A 23211-nucleotide genomic window follows, 5' to 3' on the forward strand; every position below is an offset into this window, starting at 1 on the left:
TAGCACCCAGCGCCTGCATGCACCATCAGATATGTATCACAGGCTGGGGAGCGCAGTGAGGTGGCCCAGATCATCTATCTGTGTTTTTGGTCTCTGTTCTGCCTGCCGTAAGATATCTTCTCCGCTCTCCTCTGAGCCTTTGAAGCTCCCTTTCTGTCCTGCCTGACTTCCTAGCTGATGAATGGGAGTTCCCAAGATGAGGGCATCTTTCCCCTTTCACAGCTCCCTCCCAGGGGCACTTCAGATACTTCCGCCTCATTTTTTCCATCCTACTCAAGTACATGGTGATCATTCTTGCAACTATGGTTGTATGAGATCCTCTGTCACCATTCAGTAGGTATTCTATGAGAACTGTTTCACACGTAAATTATTTGTGATGTATTTATGGGAGTAGGTGAGCTCTATATCCTCTATTTCTGCCACCTTCATCTCTCCATCTTAATTATTTTAGATATAATTTTACTCCTTTTATTTTTTAACCTTTATACTAGTTTTACAGGTGGATGATCTACTACCTTTACTATATGTTTGTCTTTACCAGTAAGTTTTTTTTCTTTCATAATTTTCTTGTTTCTAGAAATTGGCTTTTGGTTTCCACTTATAGGAGTTCCTTTAACTTTCTTTCAAGGCTAGTTTAGGGGTGGTGAACTTTAGCTTTTGCTCTCTAGAAAATTATCTTTCCCTCCTTCAATTCTAAATGATAACATTGCCAGTTAGACTACTCTTGGTTGTAAGTTTTTTTTTTTTCTTTCATCACTTTGAATATATCATGCCAGCAGCCTATAGTTTCTGTTGATAAAGTTGCAGAGAGATTTATGGGAATTCCTTTTTACGCAACTAGTTTCTCTGTGTGTGTGCGCGTGCATTTGTGTGTGCATGCGTGTATATTTTTAAGATTCTCTTTAACTTTTAACCTTTGATTATATTGTGTCTTTATGGGTTCATATATGTGTGTGTCTTTGGATTCATCTTGTTTGGAACTCTTTCTGTGCTTCCTGGACTTGCATGCCTACTTCCTTTGCCAGATTACAGAAGTTTTCAGCCATTATTTCTTCAAATAGGTAATCTGTCCCTTCCTCTTTCTCCTTCTTCCAGGAACCCTATAATGCCAATGATAGCATGCTTAATGTTATCTTGTGCATGCCTGCCCAGTCGCTCAGTTGTGTCCAACTCTTTGCAACCCAATGGACTGTAGCATGCCAGACTTCTCTGTCCATGGGATTGGCCTGGCAAGAATACTGGGGTGGGTTGCCATTTCCTACTCAAGGGGCTCTCCCTGACCCGTGGGTCAAACCTGCATCTCCTGCATTGGCAGGTGGATTATTTACTACTGAACCACCTGGGAAGCCCCCACTCAGGAATCTCTTAAACTATCCTAACTTTTTAAAAATCTTTTTCTTTGTGCTGGAGTAATTTCTACTACCCTGTCTTCCAGATTGCTGATTGATTCTTTTACATCCTCTAATCTGCTGTTGATTTCCTCTAGTGCATTTTCATTTCAGTTATTGTATAAATATATATATATTTATCACTTTGAGTTCTGAGTTCATCCATTCGTATGCCAAGTTTGGAGAATCTCTATGACTATTACTTTGAATCCTTTATCTGGTAAATTGCAGTATCTCTGCTTTATATATACATTTTTTTTTCTTTTTCCTGAAGTTTGGTCTTAGCTTTCATTTGGAAGCTATTTCTTTGTCTCCTCATTTTCCTTAACTCTCATTGTTTGTTTCTATGTATGAGGTATATTAGCTACATCTCCAGCCAAGTGCTCCAGCGGTATCCCCCATGTGGGTATGTGTGCTCTCCTGTTTTTATTGAGCCATGATTACTGCAGGCACATTGGTAGATGGGACTGGTCCCCAAGCCAGCTGGCTGTAAAGCTTGGCTATGACTGCTGCAGGCAGGCATAGCCTATCTTTAATTGATTCAGTATTTCCATTACATACAAATACAGTTTTTAAGCATAGTGAAAATCTAAATTTTCATTAACCAGAATTAATTAGTCTTAGTGAAAGTCATTCAGTCGTGTCCGACTCTTTGTGACCCCATGGACTATGTATATGAACATACATATACATGAATATGTATATGAATTCTCCAGGCCAGAATACTGAAGTGGGTAGCTATTCCCTTCTCCAGGGGATCTTCCTAACCTAGGAATCAAACCCAGGTCTCCTACATTGCTGGCAGATTTGTTACCAGCTGAGCCATCAGGGAAAGCCAAACCAGAATAAATACACTAGACCAATACAGCAGTCACAGCCATGTGGGGCCACTGAGCACCTGAATTATGGCTAATTGAGATGTACTCAAGCATAATGGGTCAAAGATTCATTCTTTTTAAAACTGTGAATGCTATAATAATACTTTCATAACGTGAGATAATGCACTCAAGATGGCAGAGTAGGAGGATGTACACTCATCTTCTCCTGTGAGAACACCAAAATTGCAACTAGCTGCTGAACAACCATTGACAGGACAATGTTGGATTCCACCAAAACAAGGCCATTCAGGTATGACCTAAATGATTATACAGTGGAAATGACAAATAGATTCAAGGGACTAGATCTTATAGACAGTCCCTGAAGAACTATGAATGGAGGTTTGTAATACTTACAGGTGAACATTGAGGCTGAACAGTGATCAAAACCATCCCCAAGAAAAAGAAATGCAAAAAGGCAAAACGGTTGTCTGAGGAGGCCTTACAAATAGCTGAGAAAAGAAGAGAAGCTAAAGGCAAATGAGAAAAGGAAAAATATACCTATCATAACAACTGCAGAGTTCCAAAGAATAGCAAGAAGAGATAAGAAGGCCTTTCTAAGTGAACAGTGCAAAGAAATAGAGGAAAACAATAGAATAGGAAAAACTAGAGATCTCTTCAAGAAAATCAGAGATACCAAGGGAACATTTCATGCAAAGATGGGCTCAATAAAGGACAGAAATGGTATGGACCTAACAGAAGCAGAAGATGTTAAGAAGACATGGCAAGAATATACAGAAGAACTATACAAAAAGATCTTCATGACTCAGATAACCAAAATGGTGTGATCACTTACCTAGACATCTTGGACTGCAAAGTCAAGTGGGTCTTTAGGAAGCATCACTATGAACAAAACTAGTGGAGATGATGGAAATCCAGGTGAGCTATTTCAAATCCTAAAAGATAATGCTATTATAGTGCTGCACTCAGTAAGCAAATTTGGAAAATAGCAGTGGCCACAGGACCGGAAAAGGTCAGTTTTCATTCCAATCCCAAAGAAGGGCAATGCCAAAGAATGTTCAAACTTCCGCACACTTGCACTCATTTCACATGTTGGCAAAGTAATACTCAAAATTCTCCAAGTTAGACTTCAACGGTACCTGAACCATGAACTTCTAGATGTTCAAGCTGGATTTTAAAGTCAAAGGAATTGGAGATCAAATTGCCAACATCTGCTGGATCACAGAAAAATCAAAAGAATTCCAGAAAAACATCTACTTCTACTTCATTGACTATACTGTGTGGATCACAACAAACTGTGGAAAATTCTTCAAGAGATGGGAATACCAGACCACCTATCTGCCTCCTGTGAAACCTATATGCAGGTCAAGAAACAACAGTTAGAACTGGACATGGAAAAATGGACTGGTTCAAAATTGAAAAGGAGTATGTCAAGGCTGTATATTGTCACCCTGCTTATTTAACTGATATGCAGAGTGCCTCATGCAAAATCCTGGGCTGGATGAAACAAAAGCTGGAATGAAGATTAGTAGAAGTATCAATAACCTCAGATATGCAGATGATACCACCCTTATGGCAGAAAGCGAAGAATAACCAAAGAGCCTCTTGATAAAAGCGAAAGAGGAGAGTGAAAAAGTTGGCTTAAAACTCAACAGTCAAAAAACCAAGATCATTGCATCCAGTCCAATAACTTCAATAGATGGGGAAACAATGGAAACAGTGATTTTCTTGCCCTCCGAAGTCAGTACAGATGGTAAATGCAATCACGAAATTAAAAGATGCTTGCTCCTTGGAAGAAAAGCTATGACCAACCTATACAGCATAATAAAAAGCAGAAACATCAGTTTGCTAACAAAGATCCATATAGTCAACGCTATGGTTTTTCCAGTAGTTATTTATGGTGGATGTGAGAGCTGGATCATAAGGAAGGCTGAGTGATGAAGAATTGATGCTTTTGAACTGTAGTGTTGGAGAAGACTCTTGAGAATTCGTTGGGCTGCAAGGAGATCAAACCAGTCAATCCTAAAGGAAATCAATCCTAAATATTCACTGGAAGGACTGATGTTGAAGCTGAAACTCCAATCCTTTGGCCACCTGATGCAAAGATCTAACCCTTTAGAAAAGACCCTGATGCTGGGAAAGATTGAAAGCAGGAGGAGAAGGGGACGAGAGAGGATGAGATGGTTGGATGGCATCTAGACTCAATGGACATGAGTTTGAGCAAGTTATGGGAGATAGTGGGAAGCTGTAGGAGGACAGGGAAGCCTGGTGTGCTGCAGTCCATGGGGCCTCAAAGAGTCAGGCACGACTGAGCAAATGAACAACAAAACAGAGATAAATAGAATATATTAATTTTATCTGTTTCTTTTTACTTTATTAATGTGACTTCCAGAAAATTTTACACATAGGTGGTTCATATTATATTTCTATTGGACAGAGCTACACTAGAATATCTTAAGACTACCTCTTCCAATATGAAAAGTCAGAAAGAAAAATATAAACTTTTATAAAATGATTACTTCTCTTAAATATCTAGTGTTAGATGTATCTTAAAGCCAACATATTTTTAAGCCTTTTTTTCCCCACTAGCCACTGCCACTAATTTTTTTGAAAACCAGAGCTTTCTCTTATTAATATAACATATAGCATTTTAACTATTCTAGTGGAGCATGTGTGTGTATTATTTGCTCAGTCGTGTCTGACTCTTTGCAACCCACCAGGCTCTTTTATTCATGAAATTCTCCAGGCAAGAACAATGGAATGGGTAGCCATTCCCTTCTCTAGGGGAATCTTCTCAACCCAGAGATCAAATATGGGTCTCCTGCATTGTAGGCAGATTCTTTACCATTCTAATAGAGTGGGTGGAATTACTTCAACAATACAAATCACAAAAGAGGTGATTAAAAATAAAGAAATAATTAAGAAAGTAATTTATGTCATGGAGATAAAAATAACAGCCAAGGGTGGGCAGCTAATGTGTGAGAATAGGGAAAAGGCTGGGGATTGGGGACTGAACTCAAATCCTCCTTTGGGTTTGTGGTATATAATCCTTGGGCTTCAAGAAAATAACTTTTCCATATAGCGAGATTACTGAGAAGAATATGATACAAAGCAGCAAGTGTTCTTTTTTTAATTTTCCAAAGAACCCCAAAATGAAGTTATGCCACTGTAGGCTTCAGTTTTTACCACACTCTCCATCAGAGTAAACTCCAAACATGTCAGTGCAGACAACAGCTCTGCAGCATTTACACTAAAGAAACATCTTGGAAGACAGCCCATCAGAGGTATAGCTCCCAGTAAGACCGTATCACTACTGTGTCTCTGTCATCATAAACTTTTAAACAGTAAATCTGAGCCAATTCAATCAAGTATATGATAATTCTACCAAGACAGTAGATTAACATTTGTGTTAGGATCATCTTTTTTTCATAAGGAAAATGGTGCCTTTAAAAATATAATATATATTCAAATCTGAACAATATCACATAGCCCATCTAAATACTTCAAAAGGAAAACATATACTATGCAGGCTTTACTTTTCTCACATACCACGTATAAGCTAAATATTTTACGTTCTGAGCTGGCTTAAAATTCTAATTTTTTTCAAATGTTCTTAATGTTCTCTAAGACTTCCCTGAATGTTTCCTTTTGACTCACTGTATTATTTGGACAGGAGGGAAAGTGGCAAGTGATTATTTGCCCTCTAAACAGAAATGACCTTATGTTTTAGTGATTATTCTGATGTTTTCCTACGCTTATATAACCATCACTCTGTCTTTGCATCTAATAAAGTACTTACAACTGTTTAACAACTGTACTTTTAAATTTAATATATTTTAATGTTTGATAGAACAAACATCACCCTTATAAAAAAATGTTCCCTGGTACCTAATTCATTTATCCTTCCACATGAATTTTAGAATCATTCTGCAAAGTTTTCAAAATGTTAACAGACAACAAATTATGTGGATAACCATTTGGAAAAAAATATAGATCTCTATCAAATTCCTTGTACCAAAAGAATTTTCAGATCAACTATATTAACAAGAAGTTATAAAGCATTAGAAGAAATCTTGGCTTATGTAAGTCTTTATGCTATGACAGCAAAGATAAAAACCTTAAAGAAAAATTAATAGACTTAACCCATTCTAAAAATTGTCTGTAAAACAACTGTATTTCCATGAAAATTACTAGGCAAAATTAAGGTAAACTGGGAAAACACACACAACTGCAACAAAACAGCAAAGAGTTAATATATTCAGTGTATATATTAAGAGCGCTTTCATAGTATAATATAAATATTCTTTAAAAATAAGCAAGGGACAGAATTTACAAAAGAATGGAAAGTCATAGGTAGATAAAAAATGCTCAGCCTCATTCATAATTAAAGATGCAAATTAAAACAAATAATCAGACACCATTTTTTTCCACCTATCAGATTGGCATAGACAAGCCTAAAAGTAGGGGAAATTAAAATAAATATTTAAATAAATAATAGTGCTCAATAATGAGAAAGTGTGAGGAAACATACATTCTCAAACACTGCTGGTGAAAAGTGTGCATCAGTACATCTTTGAAGAGTACTTTGACAATATGCATTAGAATCTTTAAGAATGTATGACTACTTTGATGCAGTAATCTTATTTCTAGGGCCATTTCCTAAGAAAATAAATGGACATAAACACCTAAATATTTAAATAAGGATGTTCACCCAAGCTCTACTTAAGAGTGAAAAAAATAAAAACCTAAAACTTCTACAACAAAATATTGGTTATATGAATTAAGGCATTTAATGGTAGACTAAGCTTCTATACAATCATTATGACTCATATTTGCTGACATGTCTTATTTAAAGAGAAAAATTTTTAACTGGTAAAAATTAAATAAAATATTGTAAAATGCTTAGCATACTGCCTGTCACATTGTAAGCAAATAATTTGCATTTTTACATTATGTTCATGGAAAATTTCATAGGTGTATAAATATGGGAAAAATAAGATGATGAACCCTTAAACATTCATCACCTAGCTTCAACAGTTATCAACTTTTTGCTATTTTCAGTAATTTTTTAAGTTTGCAACTATTCCTCCATTCCCATACACACATATAGTTTCTCCTATCAAATGTACGTGAATGCAATGTACACTGCATACAAGCACAGAATAAGTAAGAAATTTACATGCAAATGCTAATTATGGTAAATCTCTAAAGGATGGAATTATGAGTGATTTTATTTCATTCTCATTTTCTCAGTTTTCTAAAATGAACATGTTTTATGTCATTTTAATAGCTGACAAAAACAAAAAAACTCAAGCAAATATATGACTCAAAGGGTGAAAAGTTATTTGGAACTCCACTTTTCCTTTTATTTTTTCACCAGACAGCTTGTGGGATCTTAGTTATCGAACCAGGGTTGAACCGAGGCCCACAGCAGTGAAAACACTGAGTACTAGCCATTGGACTGCCAGGGAATTCCCTGAACTCCAATTTTAGATGTTAAAAAATATAAAAGAAAAAATTTTTTCTCATTTTTTTTTTTTTAATTTGGGGGTAAGTGTGGCTGTTAAGGGCTTCCCAGGTGGCGCTAGTGGTAAAGAACCTGCCTGCCAAACACAGGAGACAATAGAAACACAGGTTCAATCCCTAGGTCAGGAAGATCCTTTGGAGAAGGGCATGGCAATCCACTCCAGTATTCTTGCCTGGAGAACCCCATAGGCAGAGCAGCCTGGTGGGCTACAGTCCATAGAGTCACAACGAGTCAGACAGGACTAAAGCATGCATTTGGCTATTGATAGCCATTTATCCAATCTACAAAGTTTTCTACTCTTATTGTTCAATGATGATTCACTTATCAACAAAATACAATGTTTCAACCTTAAGTGGAGTTCAAAACATTATTTCACACAACTTGGGAAATTTGAAAAGATTAGATATTAAATTATTTAAGAAGTGTTTTAGTCTGTTAACATGACAGTGGTATGTTTAATTTTTTTAAGTCAAAACCTGCTGGGAAATAAGATAATATCTATAATTTGCTTTGCAATATTTCAGCCAAAAAAAGTAGAGAAGAATGAAACAAAATTGGCAAAATGAGTTGCTGTTCAATGAATATAGAGTCTTACTCTTGTAAGTTGCAAAGTTTTAGCGATTTGTTACACAAAAATGGACATATAGTTAATACTGTACTGTACTCTTTAAAATGGTTAAAACTGTATGTTTTAATACTTTTTACCACCAATTTTTAAGATTGGCAAAATGGTAACTATTAATGCTGGGTAATGGGTATATAGAAATTTCTTTTAAGAACTTTTTTTAAAATGAGGACCAGCAAGTACTGCTAAGGGAGAAAGACATAAAAGTAACAGTTTTTCCTTAATCAGAGCAGTTTTAGTTTGAACAAAACTATCAGAAGAGCTCAAATACAGAAAACAAATGTTGGCTTTTTAAAGGCTTCTTACTCTAGCTCTAGCTGAATTATGGTAAATAAAAATCTCATTTTTTTCTAACAATGAAGCCTTAATTATGTTCAGTAATCACAATAGCAAATTAAAAAAAGGATCTACGACCAACAATAAGCATACTACATAGAAGAAGAATTGAGAACTTAAAAACTAGGACTCAGTTTTCTTTTTTGCCAATCTGAAGCCTATAATATCTTATAGCTATTTATGTTTGTACAGTGCTTTAGCATTCAGGTAAAAATAAAGAAAACTCTGGTCTACACTTCCAGGGTTTTATTGGCCCACGCTGGTTGCACAGCTTGCTGCAGCCTAGTAAATAATTTTGATCCTTTAGATTGCTGTGGGCCCCTTGCGCCATTCTGAGTGGAGTCACTAGCAGCAGAGCCATTCATGGCAGTTTATTAGCCCACTGATATTTCAGGGTAGATGATTAAAAGCCAATGTATTACTAAGACTTGGAGCAGCAAATAATGCAGACTGTTTTTTACCTTTTTTAATTCGTCCCTCTAGCTCTTCTTAATTTCTCTGGTAATTCCCTCTTCTATAAAACTGAGATTTCTACCAACCTTGACAAATTATCATGATATTAAACAGACAACATATAATTACATATTCTAGATAACTACACTTAGAAGAAGCATTGAGACAGTGTCTAGCACATCGCTGTTGTTGTTCAGTCACTAAGTCATATCTGACTCTCTCTAACCCCATGGTCATAAATATTCATTACCTTCTATGTTCACTTCCCTTTTGATCTTGGTTTTTAATTGAAAAAGCAAACAAACTGAATATGCTCCAAGAAGAAAATTCCTAAATTAGGTAGCTAATTTTTTGTTTTGCTTAAGCCATCAGTTCTTCATTAAAAAAGTTTCTAGTAATGTTGTAAAAAGTGTCTCTGTTCCCACAAAGATACTGCTTTTTGTTAGCATAAATCTTTCAGCATTTGTGTTCAAACAGGCTGACTGGCCAAAGCTCCCTGGCTGAGAACCTCAGCTATGGCACCCCCAGCTATCAGAGATGGAACAAGACACAGACAGAAGTGGGGCCAAGGCAAGAGCAAGAAACAGCCAGAATAAGTCAGAGCCAGAAAGAAATGGAAAAGGAGATGGAGAGCAGAGGTAGAAAGAGAAAGGAAGGGAGAGTGAAATGAAAGCGTGGAGTGAGCAGGAGAATGCAACTCAGTGACAGACTGAGAGAACAAGAGTGAGCCCGAGTGGGGGAGAAAGGAACCAGTGAAGGAAAGCAGCGAGCAAAGAGCAGCGGGCGTGAGGATGGGGTGAGCACGGTGAGCACACGGCGCTGCATTTTTTAAGCTGGTTCAAATTTAACTAAAACCTCTCCGCCTCTCATTATTCCAAAGATGTCTTAAACTTACCTGAATTATCTCTGATTGTTCAGCTAGAGCCTTTCTTTGTGCCTCCAGAGAAGACACCTGTTGCTGATAAATCAAGCGCTGCTTCTCCCAGTCCAGTGATTTCTGACGAAATTCCTGAAGAGGCAATTAAGGTACTTAACTTCTAAGTGCTTCCCCTTGCTGTCACCACCTTCCAGATTCACTTTTACTTTAATTTTTCCCCAGGTCCCTGGGTACACATGCACCTTTCTCCACAGCAGGAGCCCCATTACTCACTTAACTGATAGAACTATAGAGTAATACTAAATTCCTTACATACTGTGCCTCTGGATATCTGTCTTTCTAAATTTAACACACTAATGGTGAAGAGTACGAAACACAGATACTAAACACTGGATTCAAGATGATTTTCAAAGATCTGCTGCCACCTAAGGGTTGTTATAATTTTTAGTGATTTTTCAGAAAACTGATGTTAAGATAATGAAAATTTCAAAATATGATTATACTTATCACTCACTACCCAAATTCTTGATATCCAAACCCAGGAACTGAACAGATTCAAACAAATGTTCAGATAAATCCCTGGGGAGCCCAATTCTCATCAGAGCCTAAAACTCAGGAACCAGACAGATTCAGTTAACACAGTATCCTTTGATATCCAAATTTTTATTATCTCAACAGAACTATAAAGACATGAATAATAAAAAAATCTGTATTAAATTTTAACAGATATCTATAACCCAAAGCCAAAGAGTTCAAAATTAATGATGGATCAATAATAACTTCAAGTTGCACGATCAAGAAAATGAGCCCAATATTCATGAAAACGAGGCATATCAAAGGGAAAGGAAACTCAGCCTTTCTATCACTGTCCTCCAAGAGTCTCAACCCCAGAAGCATGCTAGCTTAAGGTAATTACTGTTCACCAGCTGATATTCACTTACTCATTGTTTCTACCACATATAGTCCAGGTACTGTTCTAGTGCTAGCGATTCAATATTTAACAAAACAAACAAAAATTCTAGCCCCACTCAACTGGAGGGAGACAGGCAACACATTATTGTACAGTAATTAGATAGCAATACGGTCATCTGTCAGTATCTGTGCAGGACTGGTTCCAGACCTCTGTGGTTACTAAATCTACAGATGATCACGTCCCTTATAAGAAATGGTATGTTATTCACATGTAACTAATGTGCATCCTCTCACAGACTTGAAATCATTGCTAATTACTTATAATGCCTGATATAATGTAAACGCTGTGTAAATAACTATAAATACAATATAAATGCTTGTGCATAACAAATTCAAGGTCTGCTTTTTGGAACTTTCTGGAATTTGCTTTTTCCAGAATATTTTAGTTCCACAGTTGGTTAAATCCACGGATGCAGAACCCATAGATAGAGAGAGCCAACTGTACCCATTTTGGGGGAAATCGAGCATGGAGTACTCAGAGTTGGTGGTTGCAGTTTGCAAAAGGAGTGGTTAGATTGAGTAACATGAAAGTAAACACCAGGGAGATGGAGATGAAGTTATACTATTCTGAGAAGTACAAGGCCTTGACATGGAAGCATCTTGGCATGTTCAAGGATGAGCAAGAAGATTGGTGTGGCTGTGGGGGAGTGAGTAAAAGGGAAAAAAGGAAGGGAAAGGTCAGAGTTAACAGGCAGTAAGACTCTATAGTCATTATGATAACTTTGTCTTTTAAGAGAAACTACTGGAAATTTATGTATAGGAGAGAACATGATTTAACTTAAACTAAACAGAATCATTCTGGCTGTTTTGCTGAGAAAAGAGAAATTGTGGGTGACTCCAAGGTTTTTGGGCTTCAGCAATCTGAGGAATGGAGTTACATTAACTAAAACAGAAATGGTGCTGGAAGATGAGGAAGAAGAAAGTCAGGGCCTTTATTTTAAACATGTCAAGTTTGAGACAGCTTTAGATACTGTATGGAGATGTAAAATGGGAAGTTGGAAATTATTCTGTAGCCAAAAGTCAAGACTAGATATAGGAATATAGGAATTACCAACATGTACACAGTGCTTAAAACTATGCGACTGAATAGTATCACCAAGGGAGTAGCCTCGACAGAAAAAAGAAGAGGTACAACAGCACAGTCGTAGGGTGTTCCAATGCTAAAAGGCTGGGGAGAGAAAATAATTGAGAAGGAGTGGCAAACAAGGCAGGAGAAAAGCCAGGAAAGTACAATTGTTCTCCAAGCCAAATCCAGCTGAGTCCAATGCAGCAGACAGGATATGGAAGATGAGGGTGGACACAGGATTCAGTAATGCGACTTCACTGGTGACCTCCATGCCAATAGCTTCTGCAGAGGAGAGAAAGGCTTACTGAGTGAGTGTAAGAAAAATGGAAGGAAAGGAACTAGAGACAAATATAGGTACCTAAAGTCATTTAGTTAAATGACTAAACAACTTTAGTTAAACAACTTCATTTTTTATAAAATGAAGGAGCAAAATGAGACAGTATCCAAAGGACAAAAATAGAGGTCAACAAAGGATATTTAAGAGGGGGAAAATTTGCATGTTGGTGGAAAATATCCAGTAGAGAGAAAGAACCTAAGGACGCAGAATGGAGGAGAATTTCTGGAGTGGCGTTGTGGAAAGGGAACAGGGAGAGCATGGACAGATCCTTCAGTAGGAAGGCAAAGTATATGGAAACAGTTGCAAATAGGAAGCCAGAAAGGCTGGAAGCTGTGAAAATTATCTTTTCATTGCCTCAGTCTTCTCAGTGAAATATAAAGGTCATTATCCAGAAGTGAGGATGTGGAGCAAAGTGTTAAAAATTCAAGAAAAGAGAAAGTATGAAACAGTCATTATGGAAAAATAAGGGGAGAGTGAAGAGAAATATGATTCTGGACAGCATGAGGACCCATCTGAGGTGAGTGAACACAAATTGAAAATGAGGCCAGTCAGCAAGATCATATTTTTCTCCAGCCATGATCTGCCACAAATGACAGGTAGACAGTAGGGAGAAAGCTGGATTTAACGAAAGTTAGAGGAGGAGCCTGGTGGACCATAGTCAATGGGGTCGCAAAGAGTCAGACATGACTGAAGTGAAGTGACTAACTAAGCTATGACAAACCTAGACAGTGTATTAAAAATCAGAGACATTACTTCGCAAACAAAGGTCCGTACAGTCAAAGCTCTGGTTTCCATAGTAGCCGTGTATGGATGTGAGCTGAACCATAAAGAAGGTTGAGCACTAAAGAATTGATGCTTTTGAACTGTGGTGCTGGAGAAGACTCTTGAGAGTCTCCCGGACAGCAAGGAGATCAAACCAGTCAATCCTAAAGGAAATGAAGCCTGAATATGTGTTGGAAGGACTGATGCTGAAGCTGAAGCTCCAATACTTTGGTCATCTGATGGAACCGATTCACTGGAAAAAAACCCTGATGCTGGGAAAGATTGAGGATAGGAGAAGGGGGCAACAGAGGATGAGATGGTTGGATGGTATCACTGACTCAATGGACATGAGTTTGAGCAAACTCAGGGAGATGGTAAAGGACAGGGAAGCCCTGCAGTGCATGGGGTCACAAAGAGTCGGACACAACTGAGCTACTGAACAGCAACAACAACAAAAAAAAGAGAGGGCACAGGAATGGAAGGGGAATATAAGGAGTGTAACCATGGGATAGAAGCTGGGTAAAGAATGGTAAGTGCGGACACGAGGTAGGTATGGAGCAGTGACAAGTGGCCGGATCCAAGCACTTTAAGGAATGGGGAATCAGATGATTATCGAGCATTAGGAATAAGAGGGAGCAAGCTGAAAAGACGGGGATAGTAGTCAGAAAGAATGAGATGCTTAAAAATGTGATTCTTGGAGGGTTCCAAGTATTGCTAGTGACAACACCTAAGGAAGTGCAATGGGAAAAGGGAAAAGAGACAGGAGATCAAAATATCTCTGGAGGAAAGAACATCAATGAACCAAAGACCACAGTATTGTAAGGATCATCCTTGTGGACACCAAAATCCTCAAGAATTATGGTAAGAACAATGTTGGAGAGAATGACAATCAACCAGGGGAGTAATCAGGGATCAGAAGATGACTAATTTTGCCTGTATGTACATTGTTGTTGTTGTTGTTGTTTAGTCACTATGTTGCGTCTGACTCTTGAGACCCCAAGGACTGCAGCCTGCCAGTCTCCTCTGTCCATGGGATTTCCCAGGCAAGAATACTGGAATGGATTGCCATTTCCTTTTCCAAGAGATCATCCCAACCCAGGGATGGAACCTGAGTCTCCTATGCTGACTGGCAGATTCTTCACCACTGAGCCACCAGGGATGGTGGTTTATGCTGATGACATGAAAATCAAAGATGGAGACTCTGAGGTACAAAGAAAACAGAATGGTCTGGAAGCAGTAATGGGGAATAAAAACATGAGAGGCTTTCTGCAAAAACCCAGGTACCAGTGAAGAATGCTGGACAGAAAGCAAAATCTGATTCTAAGCTCTTCAAACATAGAAAAATATTGAGATGTAAAAAAATATTAAAAGTAGAAATTAAAATTCTAGGTAGTAATAATATAACAGTATTAGTGGGTGACAGGTCACTCTGAGTAGAAACACTGTAAGTAATCATACGAAGATGCTGAACAATGTTTCTCAAATTAACATCAGCTGGGGAAGCTAGATAAAATGCAGAGTCCTAGCTCACGTGCCTTACTACTGGATCAGAATCTCTGGGAGACTAAAGACGACCCTGGTTAACACTTAGGTACACCTGAGAACCAAGAGCAAAGACAGAGGAGAGGAGTGGTGGATTCAAGGCGGAGAAAGTGACAGCCCCATGCTGTTCTTGGTGGTGTTATCTCAGCTTCCTTAACTCCTCTGTGGAATCAAGATATACAATAATCATGGAGTTACTCAAACTTAACAAAAACTTAGTTAGCCCAGAGGGAGCCAAGTGACTTATCATATCTAACTGGGAACTAAGAATAAATAATCTGATATGCAAAGTACTGTGTACAAAAAAGCCACATGCCTTTAACACTTACTAAGCCCTTCTGTTAGGTGATAAATAAAACAAAGACAATACCCACAGAGGACAGCCAGTAGCTGCTATCAATGTTCCTTAGTATTGGCATTTGGGGTACAATAGGTCTTTCCTATGTGGAATAGGCCCAGTCATGTTAGTGTCCCTGGTTCCTGTGCCCTACTCACCAGTTTCACACCCAGTCATTCTGACAACCAAAACAATGTCTCAAATATTTCCAGTGCCCTCAAAGGATGGCATCACCCTCTTGAGAACTACTGATAGCTAGTAACCACAGGGAACCAGATGACGACAGGACACCCTCCCACCTTTGAAATAGCTCAGTGGTAGTCCTGCAGGTGAGAGGAAATTGGCTTCATGAAATAGCACTATTAGAAACAGAGTCTTCCTACATGAAGGCTGACAATCACTACAAGCCAATCAGTACTGTGAACATACCTCTATTTTTCCAGTTAACCTCTCAATTTCAGACCGATCTTCCCTGTGATTTTTGGCATTTCCTCTGAAGTCTCTTACATGTTTTTTCTGGAGCTTTTCATAGCTTCTCTTCAGTCTGCCTAACTGTAGACACAGTTATTTCTAGACTTAGAATTTAAGAATGTGTAAACAGTGCTGATAAAACAAACTGGCATTATGAAAGCACAAGTAGAGCTAACTAGCATCCCTGAAAATAGAGAGCACATTAGATAAAACACAAAACTCAAAACCACATACAAAAAGTAAACACCAGAGGGGAAAAAAAAAGTCAAAGAAAAAATAAGGAGAAAAGTTTAATAAATAAATAAAACAAAGGTCTAATTTTCTATTATAATATACAATAGCCCTGCACTTAGGGGCCCCACAACCCATCTTCACAATAAAAGCAGCAAATAAACACTCTTTTTCTTTTCTCCCAGGCCTGTGGTTCTTGAACCATCCCCAGTGGAACACTGATATTCACTATGCAGGAGGGGAATGCTTCGGAATTGAACAAAAAGTATTTTTTTGCCAATCTGAAGAATACAATTCAGTTAACTGATAGAATCTTCTTACCTTTCTAATCTATCCCAAAATGCTTCTGAAACCTTTGAATCTTCCATTATTTAAAATCTACTGACTCAACTCAAAAATTAAAACATTTAACATAAGCTTTTGGTATCAGCATTTCATAGTATTATACAAAAATAGCTCTATTTCTTTCAGATACTCAACCAAGAAACACACTTTAGAATCACTGTTGTAGAGAACATCAAATACATAAAAGGCGAAATTCTAGGTTTAAGAATAGAGAAAGATTTCTACCCCAATATCTTCCATGGAATATATATATCCACTTTATAAAGTAGAAACCAGCTCATTAACAAAATCCTCAAGGTTCAAGAGACAGAACTACACAATATATAATAGAATTAAAATCTTACCTCTTCATGCAGTTTCTTTAACTCCTGCTTATACTCCATAGCCATCTCTTGCTTGACCTTTTCATGGTTTTCCACCTGCTGACGCAACATTCCAATCTAAAAGCAGAGAGGTGGTAGTATTTCTCATTATTACCATTGAAACAATTACCCTGAAACATAAAAATAGAAAATAACCTTTGTACTCATCTGTAAAGACACATTCTCAACTGTACAACTTCTCAGGAAGTCAAATACCTAATTATTTAATCATTTATAACACTTCCAAAAAATAGAAAATAAGCAATTGTTCTAAAATTTCTAGGTTTAGATGAAAATTTGCTCTATCTCATTTATTCTTTCTAACCCTTTTTAGCAGAAAAAAAAAACCTCACAAAAAATTAACAAGTTACAAGAACCTTGGAATCTAAAAATATTGAACAAAAATCTATGAGAGGTCAAGAATAAATTCTATAAAGCAAACCACAGAATACTAACATTAGACAGAAAGACACCAGGAGGCTGAAAGCTCTTGTTATATACAGTCAACATTCATTTAGATTTACCCACAAATTTAGTGTTGTGCTAAGTCCTTCAGTCGTGTCTGACTCTCTGCAACTCTAAGGACTGTAGCCCATCAAGCTCCTCTGTGCATGGGATTCTCCAGGCAAGAATACTGGAGTGGGTTGCCATTTCCTAATCCAGGGGATCTTGCCCACTCAGGTATTAAACCCGTATCTCCTGCATTAGCAGGTGGATTCTTTACTACTGAGCCACCTGGGAAGCCCTATTAGATAAATAGCTAAGACTAAAACTTAAGAATAGGCCATAAAATGTTATTTTGAAATAAGAGGAGAATGCCAAAAGAAAAAAAAAAAAAAAAAGGAGTTAAAGATAACAAGGAGTTAAAATACTTGCTTAGAGAAGCAAGAATCCTAGGTTCAGAGGAATAGGGCAGATGATCATTGTTTTTTCTTATGAGACTTAAAGAACTATTTTTCTTTTCATTTATTATAAGAGTCAAAACATTAGTATAAAATGTGAAGAAACAATTGTTAAATTTTATTTATTAACCAGAGTCCTGTTCATAATAGTTAAGCAACAATATTTAAATTTCTTAAAGAAAGTATATTTCTTACTAGTACAAACAACTCCCTCACTCTCAGCAATAGGCATTAGGCAGAGAAAAGGAGGTCATATTTTGAAAACTGTCAGTATGGATGATATCATTGTAACTACAATTTAGAGTTTTTAAAGTGGTTTCTTAAACCGTAACTCAATCTTCACAACATGGGAACAGAGGAATTATATCCTCATTTTGCACAGGATGAAACAGGCTCAGAGACATTAAATTATTTTGTCCACCACCATTCAGGTGAAAAAATGCACAGCCAGGACTCCAAACCCCTTACTTGTTTCATTAGGTCTACCTGCTCTGTAGGGCACTGGAAGGTAATAGCAGCAGCAAGGTCCATTAAAACCAATCCCATCCAAACAGTGTAATCAGAAAACAGATAAAGCATTCACTTATGAAATGAGCTGTTTATACTAGTACTCCTCCAAGTATGAGCTGCAGATGGGCTGGACCTGGTCACAACAGCAATCCAACTGAGCTAAGAACCTTGAAGCAGAATGTAAATCAATTATGTTACAAAAAACACTGTTTGGTGCAACTGCCATTTTTATACAGCAAAACGTTCTGTGATGTGAAGGATGCAATGCACTGATTTACATTCTGATGCAAGTGTTACCTCACCGTGAACCTGTCATTTGAGTAGCACTGGTTTATACCATGGGGCTAACTGCTCCTAGGCCTGAAACTTACAATCAAAAATGACAAAAACTTAAAGGCCTATATTCTAGTTCTTCTATCATATGCTGTTCAAGTAGATTAACAAATATATTACTACCAATAACAGTGAAATTACAATATCACAGATCAACTCTATGGAACAGATTCTTATCATTAGTATTTGGTAAATGCACTTTACCTCTAGAAACTTAATCAAGTTCCAGCAACCCAATCAATGAAGCAGCAAATCACTGACAGCTACATTTCTAAATATCTTTTACGTCTTGATGCCCAAACTTGTAATCTTCAAATCCTTACAAAGGAGCCCATCTGCTCAATCCCGTCAGTTTATCTTTTTAAGTGTTAAGTATGGAGATACCTCAGAAATACTGCAGGTTCCTTCCAGATCACCACAATAAAGCAAATTTTGTGATAAAATGAGTCATACAAATATTTTTGGTTTCCCAGCACATATAAATGTTATGTTTGCACTGTCCTATAGTCAACTAAATGTGCAAGAACATTATGTCTAAAAAGCAATGCATATATCTATCTTAATTTAAAAAACATTGTATTGCTAAAAACAAAAATGCTAACAATCATCAGAATAGAGGATTTAAAATATTGCAAGAATCAAGTCTCCCTGGGGCCTCAGTGGTAAAGAATCCTCCTGCCAATGCAGGAAACACAGGTTTAATCCCATCCTGTGCACAGTACAACTAAGCCCATGGGCCACAACTATTAAGACTACCATAAGAACTGTACCAAAAAAGGTTTTAATGACCCAGATAACCCAATGGTGTGGTCACTCACTTAGAGCCAGACATCCTGGAGTGTGAAGTCAAGTGGGCCTTAGGAAGTATCACTACAGAGTTAGTGGCGGTGATGGAATTACAGCAAAGCTATTTCAAATCCTAAAAGATAGTGCAGCACTCAATATGTCAGCAAATTAGAAAACCCAGCAATGGCCACAGGACTGGAAAACGTCAGTTTTCATTCCAATCCCAAAGAAAGGCAATGCCAAAGAATGTTCAAATTACTGTACAATTGCACTTATTTCACACGCTAGCAAGATTACACTCAAAATTCTTCAAGTTAGACTTCAGCAGTATGTGAACCAAGAACTTCCGGATGTCCAAGCTGGATTCAGAAAAGGCAGAATCAGATAAAATTGCCAACATATGCTGGATTATAGAAAAAGTAAGGGAATTTCAAAAAACATCTACTTCTGCTTCATTGACTATGCTAAAGCCTTTGACTGTGTGGATCACAACAAACTGGAAAATTCTTAAAGAGATGAGAATACCAGACTACCTGACGTGTCCCCTAAGAAACCTGTGTACAGGTCAAGAAGCAACAGTTAAAACTGGACATGGAACAACAGAGGGTTCAAAATTGGGAAAGGAGTATGTCAAGGCTGTATATTGTCACCTGCTTTATTTAACTTATATGCAGAGTACATCATGAGAAATGCTGGGTGATTCATGAGAAATGAATCACAAGCTCGAATCAAGATTGCTGGGACAAATATCAACAACCTCAGATACGCAGATTACACCACCCTTATGGCAGAAAGCAAAGAAGAATTAAAGAGCCTCTTAATGAAAGTGAAAGAAAACAGTGAAAAAGCTGGCTTAAAACTCAACATTAAAAAACTAAGATCATGGCATCTTGTCCCATCACTTCATGGTAAATAGACGAAGAAAAAGTGGAAACAGTGACAGATTTCATTCTCTTGCGCTCAAAAATTACTGCAGATGGTAACTGCAGTCATGAAATTAAAAGATGCTTGCTCCTTGGAAGAAAAGCTATGACAAACCCAGACAACAAATAAAAAGCAGAGACATCATTTGCTAACAAAGCTATGGCTTTTCCAGTAGTCATGTATAGTTGTGAGAGTTGGACCATAAAGATGGCTGAGCACTGAAGAATTGATGCTTTTGTACTGTGGTGCTGGACAAGACTCTTGAGGATCCCTTGGAAAGTAAGGAGATCAAACCAGTCAATCCTACAGGAAATCAACCATGAATATTTACTGGAAGGACTGATGCTGAAGCTGAAGCTCCAACACTTTGGCCACCTGATGCAACTGACTCACTGGAAAAGACTGACGCTGGGAAAGACTGAAGGCAGAAGGAGAAGGAGGCGACAGAAGATGAAATGGCTGGATGGCATCACTGACTCAATGGACATGAACAAACTCAGGGAAACAGTGAAGGACAGGGAAGCCTGGCGTGCTGCAGACCATGATGTTGCAAAGACTCAGACATGACTGAGCAACTGAACAACCACCACCACCAGAGACCAGGAGCCACAGTTACTGAGCCCATGTGCCACAACTCCTGAAGCCCATGTGCTCTGGAGCCCATGCTCTGCAACAAGAGAAGTCACAACAAAGAGAAGCCATGCACTGCAACTAGAGTAGCCCTTGCTCCCTGCAGCTAAAGGAAAGCAACAAAAACCCAGCACAGCCGAAAATAAATTATTTGTTTAAAAAAAGAAATACTTAAGAATTACCAAAATTAGACACAGAGACATCAAGTGAGCAAATGCTGTTAGAAAAAAGATGCCTACACACTTGAGTTCAACTCAAGGTGGCCACAAACCTTCAATCTGTAAAAAATACAGTATCTGCAAAGTGCAATAAAGTGAAGCACAATAAAATGAAGTCTGCCTGTAGTGCGGTAGTGCCTGTGACATCAAAACTGACCTACAGGAATAAATTTAAACAGCCCAGGAGTGACAAAACAGTCTCACGATTACACACAAGGGAATTTCTTTAATTCACAGAAACATACATGGGAGTTTCTAACAAAATAAACAACTTAGACATCTACATATATAGATATGACCCTTGAACAACATAGGTCTAAGCTGCACAGATCCACCTATATGGGAATTTTTTTCAATAAACATGTGTTACATACTGCACTATCCAAAGTTGACTGAATCCACAGATTCAGAACTACAGATACAAGTTACAATGTTAGTCGCTTAATCGTGCCTGACTCCTTGTGACCCCATGGACTGTAGCCTGACAGGTTCCTGTGTCCATGGGATTTTCCATGTAATACTGGAGTGGGTTGCCATTCCCTTCTCCAGAGGATCATCCTGACCCAGGGACTGAACTCGGGTCTCCTGCACTGAAGGCAAATTCTTTACTATCTGAGGCACCAAGAAAGCCCCAAGATAAAAGAGTCAACTGTAAAATTGTACACAGATTTTCCACTGCATGGGGGATTGGTGCCCCCTGACTCCCAGGTTGTTCAAAGGTCAACAGTACAGTGTTTAACTAGGAAACCACTATCACCTTAACTTACTAAATGGAACTACCTGTGTTTTGCCCCAGAAGAAATAAATAAGTGGTAACTAAAGTAACTTACCAAGGAGCACTGACTCTACCTAAATTACAAAAAATATACATATATATGATTATCATTCCATGTACTTTTTCAATAACTTCAGTATCTTTTCATGAGATATAACTTTAAAATACATTCTCAAAAGTCTACCCAAATTTTAAAATAAATTCCAGTTTAGCAGGTGGCATCTCAGAACACAATCTAACATAGCCAATGTAACTATGTACAGTTGATCCTTAAACAACATGGTTGAACTTCATGGGTGCACTTATATATAGATTTTTTTTCAATAAATACTGCAGAGCTACACGAATTCATGAATGTGGACTCTCAGATAAAGAGGAAGAAAGTAAAAGTGAAAGTAGCTCAATTGTGTGGGACTCTTTGCAACCCCATGGGCTGGAATTCTCCAGGCCATAATACTGGAGTGAGTAGCCTTTCCCTTCTCCAGGGGATCTTCCCAACCCAGGGATCGACCCAGATCTACTGCACTGCAGACAGATTCATTATCATTTGAGCCACCAGATAAAGAAGGCTGACTATAAAGAAGGCTGACTAATACAGTTCTATGTGGATTTTTGAGTGCATTGGAGTCAATGCATCTAACGCCCACATTGTACAAGAGTCAACTGTACTGCTATGACCCAAACTGCAAAAGGCCAACCCACTGACAGATTCTCTTGACAAGGAAAAAAACACTCTATGAAGCCTAACACTTTCCTTGTGACATGAAACATTTCAAAGATATTCTTGATAAGTGCAGTACCATCAACAAAATCAAAATCTCAGTGTATCACTCACAGAAGTACCCTTAAGAACCAGAACAGCAGCACTAATGAGTGGTGATCCTACTGGTAGGAAAGCCCATCCAAGTGGGGCTTGGGACCAGTTTTACCTACAGTCCTTCCAGTCCTTCTGAGATTAGTATTTATGCCAGAAATTTAGGGGACATTCTTGCACTTATATATGCTTTCTTCTTCTCTTCCAGTATTCAATGTTCTTTTTATTGTACCAGCTAAATTAAGAGAAATCAATTAGCAAATGTTATTAAACTTTTTCCAAAAATCAGCAATAACACTGGGTGGTGAGATCATAAATAATATTTATTTTCTTCTTTTCTTTCTTTTCCCCTTTTCTTTTTTTTTTAATTTTTATTTTTACTTTATTTTACTTTGCAATACTGTATTGGTTTTGCCATACATTGACATGAATCCACCACGGGTGTACATGCGTTCCCAAATATGAACTCCCCTCCCACCTCCCTCCCCATAACATCTCTCTGGGTCATCCCCGTGCACCAGCCCCAAGCATCCTGTATCCTGCATCCGACATAGGCTGGTTTTGGGAGAATGGCATTGAAACATGTATACTATCACGTAAGAAACGAATCGCCAGTCTATGTCCCCTTTTCTTTTCAACAAGTGTAAATATACATTTTTTTTAAGTTTTCTGAATTTTATTTTAAACCTAACCAAAAGAAGCAAATTGTTGAATCTGGGCTTAACTTTTTACACTAATCACACAGTGTGGCCAAAAACAACATTCACTAAACTCAGTGATTATTAACATGGGCATGGAACAGAATGATCATGTGACTCCCTTTACATTTTCTTAAAGAAGTTACATATGTAC

At 37.8% G+C, this 23211-nt stretch overlaps 1 protein-coding gene across 2 annotated transcripts in view; it reads right to left on the reverse strand.

Annotated features, from left to right (window-relative positions):
- CEP63 (centrosomal protein 63) overlaps window positions 1-23211 on the reverse strand; it is a 79811-nt gene that overhangs the window by 33500 nt on the left and 23100 nt on the right. For both annotated transcript variants that reach the window (XM_068974230.1, XM_068974222.1), the window contains exons 4-6: window positions 16450-16545; window positions 15488-15610; window positions 10061-10174 (exon numbers count right to left, since the gene is read on the reverse strand). In XM_068974230.1, coding sequence (XP_068830331.1) covers window positions 10061-10174; window positions 15488-15610; window positions 16450-16545 — 333 coding nt within the window. The remainder of the gene's footprint in view (window positions 1-10060; window positions 10175-15487; window positions 15611-16449; window positions 16546-23211) is intronic.

Source organism: Capricornis sumatraensis, chromosome 1 (assembly GCF_032405125.1).
Source record: "Capricornis sumatraensis isolate serow.1 chromosome 1, serow.2, whole genome shotgun sequence".
Classification (NCBI taxonomy): Eukaryota; Metazoa; Chordata; class Mammalia; order Artiodactyla; family Bovidae; genus Capricornis; species Capricornis sumatraensis.